At 48.9% G+C, this 11,696-nt stretch overlaps 1 protein-coding gene across 1 annotated transcript in view; it reads left to right on the forward strand.

The window, feature by feature from the left end:
• Positions 1-11,696, forward strand: part of LOC309543560 (symplekin-like) — a 59,168-nt gene that overhangs the window by 25,191 nt on the left and 22,281 nt on the right. The window contains exon 8 of the mRNA XM_082276031.1: positions 10,445-10,595. Coding sequence (XP_082132157.1) covers positions 10,445-10,595 — 151 coding nt within the window. The remainder of the gene's footprint in view (positions 1-10,444; positions 10,596-11,696) is intronic.

Here is an 11,696-nt window from a genome sequence, read left to right on the forward strand (position 1 = left end):
TAAGCATTATGGGTAGAGTGCGAAACAGATACAACAATCTAGGCAATATGTTCATTTTCACCGAATTCAACCTACCGAACCATGACGGGGGGCTAGCAGACCAAGTTGCAAGATCTTCCCGTAGTTTTTTGTATAAAGGTGGGTAGTTACATGCATAAAGGGTAGTTATTGAGGCCGTGAGATGAATTCCTAGGTATGGCAGTGACCTTTCTTGCCAGGCAAATGGAAAGTTGTCCCTGAGGGCAGACAGGGTAGTATCATCTAGTGTTAGGTTTAAAGCCCGAGATTTGGAGGGGTTTATTTGGAGACCTGAGATGGACGCAAACTCCGCCATGTCCTTAAGTAAATTGGGGATAGAAATCAGTGGGGCCGAAATGTACATCAAGATGTCGTCCGCAAACAGGGCGCACTTATGCTCCACCCCCCCACATTGTATGCCCTTAATATCCGGGTTGGATCGCAATTTAATGGCTAATGGTTCCAGGGCTAAGATAAATAAGAGCGGGTATAAAGGACACCCCTGTCTAGTGCCCCTCCTAATGTTCAGGAAAGGGGATCCGTAACCCTTAATGGACAATTTCGCGACTGGGTCACTATATAACGTACGGACGAGAGATAAAAAGCGTTGTCCAAAGCGCTCCAGTGTCTGTAAAAGATATTCCCAGGACAGGGAATCAAAGGCCTTGTGAAGATCGAGGGATAGTAGCATGCCCTTTCTGGGGCCTACGTTATTCCAGTTAGATTGAAGGGCTGAAATCACGTCTATCGCACGCCGGGTCTGGTCGGGCGCCTGTCGGCCCTGCACAGAGTCGGCCTGGTCAGGATGTATATATTCCGCCAAAAAAGTGTTGAGCCTAGTTGCCAGCACCTTCGCCATAATTTTAAGGTCGACATTGATGAGCGATATCGGCCTGTAATTGAGACAGTCCCCATGGTCTTTGCCCGGTTTTGGCAGCACTTGGATATACGCGTTATTTTCATGTCGGGATGGGGGTTCCCGTTCTAATAGAATTAAAGTAGGAGCAAAGATGGGGGGTCAGGGTCTCGTGAATATTTTTTATAATAATGGCCAGAGAAACCGTCCGGTCCCGGCGCTTTATTAGGGTTGATGGATTTGATTGCTGCCAATATTTCTGTGGTAGAGAACTCCCTATCCATAATCTCCATATGGGGGGAGGAAAGGCTAGGGAGGGAGATGTCCTGGAAAAAGGCCGTTACCGCGGACTATCTGAGCGGCTGCGGTTGGGAATAAAGCTTAGTGTAAAAGTGATAAAATTCGTTGACCACCAATTTGGGGTCCTGTGACCGGAGACCAGACCTAAGCCTCAGTTTTGGTAGCGCCGGGGAATAGAGTCTTGGGGCCAGCTTGCGAGCCAAAAGTGTGTGCGGTTTATCGCCCAGTGTGTAATAGCGATTTCTCGACCAGCGAATGGACTTTTCCGCTTTGGTGGTCAAGCTAAAATTAAGGGCCACCCGTGCCGCGTCAATTTTGTGTCTGATATCCACCCCAGGATTCCTCTTCTGCTCCCTTAGGAGGTCCCTCAGCTCCGCATCCTGACGCAGTATCTCCCCGTCGCGTTCCCTCTTTTTCCGGGAGGCAATCTGGATTAGCTTGCCTCTAGTTTTTTTCTTCTTTTAAATATGCTCTCCTCCTTTATGTATTTAAAAGTTTCTATCACATCCCCTCTGTCTCTTCTTTCTTCCAAGCTATACATGTTAAGGTCCTTTAACCTTTCCTGGTAATTTTTTTCCTGCAATCCATGTACTAGTTTAGTAGCTCTTCTCTGAACTCTCTCTAGAGTATCTATATCCTTCTGGAGATATGGCCTCCAGTACTGCGCACAATACTCCAAGTGAGGTCTCACCAGTGTTCTGTACAGCGGCATAAGCACTTCTCTCTTTCTACTGCTTATACCTCTCCCTATACATCCAAGCATTCTGCTGGCATTTCGTGCTGCTCTATTACATTGTCTTCCCACCTTTTAAGTCTTCTGAAATAATTACTCCTAAATCCCTTTCCTCAGATACTGAGGTCAGGACTGTGTCAAATATTCTATATTCTGCCCTTGGGTTTTTACGCCCCAGGTGCATTATCTTGCACTTATCCACATTAAATTTCAGTTGCCAGAGTTCTGACCATTCTTCTAGTTTTCCTAAATCCTTTTCCATTTGGCGTTTCCCTCCAGGAACATCAACCCTGTTACATATCTTTGTGTCATCAGCAAAAAGACAAACCTTACCATCGAGGCCTTTTGCAATATCACTTATGAAGATATTAAACAAAATTGGTCCCAGTACAGATCCCTGAGGTACCCCACTGGTAACATGACCTTGTTCTGAATGTTCTCCATTGACTACAACCCTCTGTTGTCTGTCACTCAGCCACTGCCTAATCCACTCAACAATATGGGAGTCCACGCTCAATGACTGCAGTTTATTGATAAGTCTTCTATGTGGGACAGTGTCAAAAGCCTTACTAAAATCTAGATATGCAATGTCTACTGCACCTCCACCATCTATTATTTTAGTCACCCAGTCAAAAAACTCTATAAGATTTGTTTGACATGATCTCCCTGAAGTAAACCCATGTTCTTTTTCATCTTGCAATCCATGGGATTTAAGATGTTCCACAATCCTATCCTTTAATAGGGTTTCCATTAATTTGCCTACTATGGATGTCAGACTCACTGGTCTATAGTTGCTCGATTCCTCCCTACTACCTTTCTTGTGAATGGGCACGACATTTGCCAATTTCCAATCTTCCGGGACGACTCCTGTTACTAATGTTTGGTTAAATAAATCTGTTAATGGTTTTGCCAGCTCACCACTAAGCTCTTTTAATAATTTTGGGTGTATCTCCTCAGGACCCTGTGACTTATTTGTCTTCACTTTAGACAGCAATCTTAGAACGTCTTCCTCTGTAAAGACACATGCATCAAACGATTCATTAGTCATCCTTTCAAGTGGAGGTCCTTCTCCTTCGTTTTCTTCTGTAAAAACTGAACAGAAGTATTCATTAAGGCAGTTGGCTAGCCCTTTATTCTCTTCTACATACCTTCCGTCCTTTGTTTTTAATTTAGTTATTCCTTGTTTTTAATTTCCTTTTTTCATTTATATATCTGAAGAATGTCTTATCCCCCTTTTTCATAGACTGAGCTAGTTTTTCTTCTGCCTGCTCTTTAGAAGTTCTTATAACTTGCTTGGCCTCCTTCTGCCTAATCTTGTAGATTTCCTTATCTTCATTGCTCTGGGTTTTTTTATAATTACAAAATGCTAGCTTTTTATTTTGAATGATTTGGGCCACTTCTGCTGAGTACCACAGTGGTCTCTTCCTTTTTTTGCTTTTACTGACAAAAGTGATGCCCTGGTCCAGATCTGGGAGGAAATACCCCAGGACACCATCCATGGTCTCATTAGGAGCATTCCCCGATGTTGTCAGACATTCATACAAGCACATGGGGGCCACACAAACTACTGAGGACCATTCTGAGGTCCTGCAATGACATTTCAGCAAAATGGACTCGCCTGCTGCATCATTTTTTCACTTTGATTTTCAGGGTGTCTTTGAATTCAGCCCTCTGTAGGGTGATAATTTTCCAATCACCCTTTTGTACCCTGTTGGACAAAGTTCTTATTTTTACGGCTGTGTTGCTAGTAAGTCGCTGGTCACCTCAGGAGTTTCAGTGGAAGTCATGGTTTAGCAATCACAGAATTTAATGGTTCTTCTAATAGATCTGGAGTCAACCCAAGTTTTCTCCTGGCCAACTCCTGATTCCTGTAGTACAGCAGAGGGATTCCTGGTCCTTTCCTGGATTCAGAAGACGTCACCCTTCCCTCTTGGCAGCCATAAAAGGTGGTGAATTCCCCTTTGAGGACCCTCTGCACTGCACATAGCAGATTGCTATCACAGGAGACGTGGACTAATGCCTCGTACACACGCATCGATTATTGCCCGGGAATTTTCGGCCAACGTCCGATCGGCCGATTTTCGGCTTGTTAGTATGATGCTTTCGACAACAGACTCTGACTTTTCGGCCGAAAAAAATCTGGTGTTCAGGTTATAAAATTTTTGTTGGCCGTCAACAGAACGGCCGATTTTCCGTCAGTCAGTACAGATTTCGGCAGACAAAAATCTGATGAGCAAGACTGGGCATGCTCAGAGAAGAAAAAACACACGGAAAGTAAACCAACACATGACATCACTTCTGAAGTTGATTTTTGTTGGCCGAGAAAATTTGTGTGCAGTCTAGGCACATTCCAACCAACAGACGCAACTCTGGAAAAAAGACGGCCGATCGGTCGTCCGATAATCGTTGCGTGTGTACGAGGCATTAGACTCGGCTCCTAGAGAGTGGTTTACCTCTCTCTGCAGGGTCCTAGTACCCTCTGTTCAAACAGATGCCCCTGACTCTCTGCCTTCCTCTGGGCACTCTGCATTGTGGTGGAAATTAATGGGGCTTGGCGCATAGAAATTCGCTCCTAATAAAACTGCGGTGTGCGGAGAACTTCGCTGCGCTGAAAAGAGCAATTGATATTAATATGGGTCAAACGCCATTAAAGCGGAGTTCCACCCTGGAATACTTTTTTTTAATGAAAATACCCCCGGGACAGTCAGGGCTATACATTCCACAATGGCTAGCCTCTGATCTGTCCTGGGTTGCACTTACCTGTTAGGACAAATACTTACCTTGAAAATGTATTCTCCAGCGCTGCCATCTCAGGTGTGGGCAGCTTGAAGCCTGTGCGATCCTCTTCTGCATCCTCTTCCGTCTTCTTCGGTCCCACGATGCACTGCACCGGCCCCAACGTCACTTCCGGTGCGCGCACGTCATCCCTCCACAGCTTCTGGGCATGCCCAGAAGCTGTTTAGAAGGCAATGACGCGCGCGCCCCGGAACTGACGTCGGGGCCGGTGCAGGCGCATTGATTCCTGGGAGCGATGACGTTCAGTTCCCAGGAATCATTGCAAAGCCAGGAAGTGACGACGGGCCGTGGCAGCCGAGGGGAGGAAGAAGGAAGTAAGGTGAGTATATTTTCTTCTCTACGAGGTAAGTAAAAAAAAAAAAATGTGATTATCCATTTGTTTTTCAGGTGACCCGGAGCGAGAAGATGGAGGTAAGTATAAAATGAGGGTGGAACTCCGCTTTAATCCTTTGTACTGAAAGTACCATGTACTGTATTTTCTGGCGTATAAGACGACCCCCCCCCCCCCCCTAATTTTCTTCTACCGGTAATACTTATACTTAGGTTACCTTGGAGATATTATACTCGGCGTATAAGACGACCCCCCATTTTTGGGGGATTTTTTTGAGGTTCAAAAGTAGTCTTATACGCCAGAAAATACAGTACTTTTTGTATAAAGAAATTCCAGGACGCTCGGCGGCAAAGAGTACAAGGGGCACAAGCTGTTTCAGTTGTTGCCAACAGAATGAAAGTCCTACTCCAACACAGGGCGCTCCTTTTTTGGCCAGAAAACAAGGGTTTACAGTGGGAGGAGACGGCCATACAACATAACCAATCCGCCTCTGGTGTACAATAGCTCTATACAAAGTAATAACCAATCACACATATGTATACATTTAAAAGTTCAGTAGAGGGGGGAGTGTATGTTCATGAACGAGCTGAGCAGCGTGCATGAGTTTGCACTGTTGGGTGCACGGGGAAACGTTGGGTGCACTTATAGCTAACAATGAGACCCACAAGGAGTAAAATGCCCGCCAAACACTATACAATGGAACTAGTGTGGATCTCGTGAACGCTGCCCTGCTAATGTGCATGCACTCCTGTCATAACCTGTTAGAGTGAATCCTATATAATATAGTTCATAAAAAAACATATCTGATAGTGATTATGCTACTGTTCCAGTAAATGAGATTAGATCTGCAAAGGAAATAGCGGCAGTATTTCTATCATGGGGATCAAGCATAACGGAAAGCTACCAGTCATTATTCCTGCTAAAGGGCAGATACTTATCAAAACTATAATTATTCTACATCACAAACATATCTCCACCAGCGAATACTGGGGCCCTGGCTGACTGATATACATTTTGTGTGGCCGACCTCGCATCGCACTTCTATAGATCTGGATCACCGTTCCCTCCAGCGGTAGCCGCCTCCAGCATCCAATGGCCAGAATGATGAGGCGAGTGGTATGCAGTGTCCATTTATTGGAAGGTTTCCACAACGAACAGTCTTTTCCTAATGCCGGTTAAAGCCATATTCACTGTACATAGCGATTACCGGTAAACCGACACTGGGAGACATTATGGAAATTTAAATAAAACGCATCCTGAAAAATGTCCACTCTAATCCTAATAACATTTCCACAACAGCCCCTCCTCTTTGTCATATGCTCCCATGTGTCCCTCCATGAATCTTGATCTTCCGAATAAACAGAACAGCTCTTCTCATACATAAAAACAATCCATTTCAAAAAGTTAAAAAGAAAAATAATGGAATCAGTGCTGACATGTAGACTCAGAAGAAAACAAACGTTTGTAGGTTCCGTTCTTCGGGAGGTGACTCTGAGGGAGGACACGAGGTGGTGGGTCGTATTGATCATCGATCGGGTTGGAATCCTCAGCATCTGGTGCATGGATTGGATTTCAGGGAGTCTCGTCTCAGCAATAAGGATGCTGTCATCTGCTTGTGCTTTGGTGACTCGATCCATCAGGCAGCAGGAAATCTCACCACGGCGTATAGAAGGAATAGAAATGAAAGCAACATAAGTGTATATATATACTCCTATTTCCTTCAACCAAGATCCAAAGGAGAACAAGAAATCTCCAAAACATCCCAAAGCCTTAAAAGGATTCCAACCTTCAGTAGATATACACAGAGTTCAGGGAGAAGGGTGTTGGGCGCTAGTGCCAAAGGGGTGTACCCCAGGTGCAAGACAGCCAGATGATCAGGGGCTGTGGCAAACCGGACTTCTCAAATATTGCTAAAAATCAGGGCAGCTCTGGCAGGCAGAAAACAGGAAATCCCGCTGGCGGCAAAAGAGAAGAAAACAGGCGCCGCTGAATGTAGCAACAGACTTTATTACACGACACACAATAATAGTAACTCACATCAAATGTAGCTCTAGTCCATGTTCCATAGTGTGGCTATTCCCGGATTCAGTCCTCCATGTCCTGACCGTCCCGCAGCCAGGAAGTGACGATCCAAGAAGCTTCACAAGGGAACTGGTTAGAGGGAGAGCTGCGGTGAACGGCAAGCTGACCGGAAGTGACGTAACGCGTTTCGGAGCATGCACACTTGGCTCCTTCTTCAGACGTAACATCTGAAGCTTCCTGGATCGTCACTTCCTGGCTGCGGGATCTCCAGGATAGGCCTCCTCTTAATACCTATGTGTCCTTGGCTCAGATCTCCAGGATGAGCCTCCTCTCCATCCATATGCATCTTTGGCTCAGATTCTGGTCAGCAGAACTCTCAAGGAGTGGATTGAGGGAGAACCTGTGTCTGATTTCTCCTTGGATAAGATCATTGGGATAAAAGTTCTCTGCTCTGATAAAAAAGGGTCGCGCTTCTGCAGGGAGACCTTCTAATCCTGAGACTGGGAAGATTCCGGGCCCTTCTAATCCTGAGACTAGGAAAGATTCCGGGACCTTCTAATCCTGAGACTAGGAAAGATTCCGGGACCTTCTAATCCTGAGACTAGGAAAGATTCCGGGACCTTCTAATCCTGAGACTGGGAAGATTCCGGGCCCTTCTAATCCTGAGACTAGGAAAGATTCCGGGACCTTCTAATCCTGAGACTAGGAAAGATTCCGGGACCTTCTAATCCTGAGACTAGGAAAGATTCCGGGACCTTCTAATCCTGAGACTAGGAAAGATTCCGGGCCCTCAGCTCCAAGTTTAAATTTGGAACTCACTTTCCTTGGAAGACTTTGGTCCTCCAAGCCTCTTTTTTTCGTGTTTGAGGCCCCACTTATCATAGTGAGAGGAGGCCTCTCTGCCTTTTCCACCTTTTTATTCGGGTCCAGTATGACATTTCCAGGGGTGCTTCAGACTGCACCTCCTTCCCGCTTCATCTTTCCCTGCAAAGACGGGGGGATCTTTTTGCAGCTGTCTGGCCACTCATGTAGAAGGTTATCTCAGTCCTGAGTGAGAGGAAACCATTGAGTCAGAGCCATACATTGAACTCCAGAACATTGCAGTCAACATTCTGGCAAAGTGGGACAAACCGTCTTCGTCTTTGGGCTTGCCCCATGTTTCTGACCTTCTAAGCCAAACTTTCTCTGGTGTGGGGAATTTCCAATCTGGCGTTGGAAACCATTTCTCCTTAAGACATGAAAAGTTCTCATGACTGATCCCAGTCTATGGACCTTGTAAATCCTCCTTGATGCCCTCTCAGTGTGGGGGTGGATTGTCAGAGGAAGCCCATATTTCCATCAACATCCTGGCAATTCATTTGTCTTTCAATGCAGGACCTGCCAAAAATCCAGTCGCACAATGCAATGGGCGTGGCTTACATCCACCATCAAGGAGGCACCAGAAGTGACACTGCTCTGAGGGAAGAGGACTTCGTCCCCTATTACGGAGAGACGTTGCAGTTCTGTCTGTTGTTCACACCCCCCCCCCCCCAGCTGTAAACTATTGGCCGGCAGACTTTCTCAGTCATCAGTGTCTGGATCGGGGTACAGGGCTCTTTACCCAGAAGTGTTCCGAGAACTTTGCATGTTGACCATCCCAGGTGTGGATCTTCTGGCACAGCCTTGTCACCGGGTCCGGGACTCTTGGTCTTTGCAGTGTTTGCTCCGTCACCTTCTACCGGATCTACAACTTTTTTTTTTTTTCCCTTTTTATTTTTTTATTTACGGCTATTCAAGTACTTTACAGAGGAGAAGGCTAACAAGGCGCAATGGTCCGATTACATGTTTCAGGTTTAACACCGATCGTTTTCAGAGGGCTATGAGCCCTTTCAGCCCCCCTGCCTCCCCCAGAGCCCCCCAAATCTCTAGCGCAGTGCACCCCTGAGAGCCTCCCCTTCCCTGCTTCATCCCACTGACACAAGTGATGCATTTTCCTCACCTGCACTAATGCAGTACCATTGTCTCTCTTAGCACCGCTGACCCAGACCTTTTTTCCCTCCCGTGACACCAACAACACAGACATTATTTTTTTTTTTTTTCTTAACCGCTGTTAGCCTCCTATTTGTGTTCTCTTCAATTTGCTGCAGTGACCACAACTATTGGCTCTGATTCGCATATGCCACAAACATTCCATACATTTTGCTCTGCATGCCGCTATAAGCCCCACCACCTCCATTTGGAGAAGGGGTGTTGAGGCAAAGTTTGCCATCTTCGCCCTGGGTGCTGGATGACCTTTCCCCGACACTGCACCTAGGAGATGTTTACAGAGCATAGAGACCACTGGGGAGAGCATCTTCAGACTATAGAGGCCATCAGGCTAACACGGTGGAGATGTCTGGGGGCGGTCACTGGGGAGAGGTCTGGGGGGCCGTCACTGGGGAGAGGTCTGGGGGGCCGTCACTGGGGAGAGGTCTGGGGGGCCGTCGCTGGGGAGAGGTCTGGGGGGCCGTCGCTGGGGAGAGGTCTTGGGGGCCGTCGCTGGGGAGAGGTCTTGGGGGCCGTCACTGGGAAGATGTCTGGGGGCCGTCACTGGGAAGATGTCTGGGGGCCGTCACTGGGGAGACGTCTGGGGGCCTTCACTGGGGAGATGTCTGGGGGGCCGTCACTGGGGAGATGTCTGGGGGCCTTCACTGGGGAGAGGTCTGGGGGCCTTCACTGGGGAGAGGTCTGGGGGCCGTCACTGGGGAGAGGTCTGGGGGCCGTCACTGGGGAGATGTTGGGGGGCCGTCTCTGGGGAGATGTCTGGGGGGGCCGTCTCTGGGGAGATGTCTGGGGGCCGTCACTGGGGAGATGTCGGGGGCCGTCTCTGGGGAGATGTCTGGGGGCCGTCACTGGGGAGATGTCGGGGGGCCGTCTCTGGGGAGATGTCTGGGGGGCCGTCTCTGGGGAGATGTCTGGGGGGCCGTCTCTGGGGAGATGTCTGGGGGCCGTCACTGGGGAGATGTCGGGGGACAGTCTCTGGGGAGATGTCTGGGGGGCCGTCTCTGGGGAGATGTCTGGGGGGCCGTCTCTGGGGAGATGTCTGGGGGGCCGTCTCTGGGGAGATGTCTGGGGGGCCGTCTCTGGGGAGATGTCTGGGGGCCGTCACTGGGGAGATGTCTGGGGGGCCGTCACTGGGGGGCCGTCGCTGGGGGGATGTCTGGGGGGCCGTCGCTGGGGGGATGTCTGGGGGGCCGTCGCTGGGGGGATGTCTGGGGGCCGTCGCTGGGGGGAGGTCTAGGGGGCCGTCGCTGGGGAGAGGTCTTGGGGGCCGTCGCTGGGAGATGTCTGGGGAGAGGTCTGGGGGCCGTCACTGGGGAAATCTCTGCCCTTTACCTATATTGCTGCAATTCTTTCTTTGTTGTTTTAGGCCAACTGGAGCCGTGGGCCGCAAGAAAGTCTTTAAACTGAAAGAAGTTTTGCAACCGTTATCAGATCCTCAGATCAAGGACTTGAAGCTGGCCGCTGTGCAGAGGATCCTGCAGGCAGAACGCCATATTGGGGGCAGTGGGGCTGCTCAGGTACGTATCTTTTTCCTACCTGCCCATTGGAGTACATTGAGACATTGGGCTATAGGCGGCTCCCTTGTCCCAGACACTGCATATCCACTGGAGTCACTTACCTGTCCTCTTTGGCTGTGGGGGACCGGTCACAGCCTTGTTGGGTGGTGAGGGGAGGCCAATGCTGCTTTATAGCCCTGCAGCGGATCCCAGGATGGACCTTTCCTCTTCGGGAGACCACTTTTGCTGGTTGCCTGATGCTGAAAGTTACGAAGGCCAGCACACGCCTTAGAGCAGGGGTGTCACTCAATTTTATTGCGGGCCGCATCAGCATTATGGTTGCCCTCAAAGGGCCGGTTAAACCTGTAAGATTAGAGCCCCCCACCCTCTTACATGAGATGTCAAGATCCCCCCCCACCATCATAAATCAAGAGTCACCCACCCTTCCTGACATCACAACGCACCCCCTTACCTTGTGCTACTGCCAGTAAGAAGATGCGGGTGGATCTGGGAAGAAGAAATAGCAAGGTCTGGAGGAGGACCAGAGGAGAGCTGGAGTAAGCTTACAGAGCCTGCTGAATGCTGAGACCAGGGGAGGTAGAGACAAGGTGGTGTTGCAGCTGCACAGAGAGGTGCAGGATCTGTAGGAGGAGTTCTGCCCTCCTGTCTGCTGTGGACTTCTGGGAAGGGGGGGCGAAGACGAGCCTTTCTGCAGCAGTATAGAGAAGCACAGGATCTGGTAAGGAGTTCTGTCCTCTCTGCTGCCGGCTACTGAGACAAGGGGGGTGCTGCAGGAGAGGTGCGAGGGCCACATGAAATGGCCTGGGGGGCCGCATTCGGCCCGCGGGCCTTGTGTTTGACACCTGTGCCTTAGTGTATGAGCTCTTCTGAACTCCTACGCTTACTGGCCAATTTATTAGGTCCTCCTTGCTTGTAGCGGGTTGGACCCTCTTTTGCCTTCATTCTTGGTGGAATAGATACAACAAGGTGCGGGAAACTTTCCTCCATAGTGACATGATGGCATCACACGGTTGCTGCAGGTCTATCGGCTGCACATCCATGATGCCAATCAGTTCCTGGTGGTAAAAAGTCACCTCCTGTGTCCCTTCCATTGGGAAGGAA

Source organism: Pelophylax lessonae (assembly GCF_965119305.1).
Source record: "Pelophylax lessonae genome assembly, contig: HAP1_SCAFFOLD_213, whole genome shotgun sequence".
Lineage (NCBI taxonomy): Eukaryota > Metazoa > Chordata > Amphibia > Anura > Ranidae > Pelophylax > Pelophylax lessonae.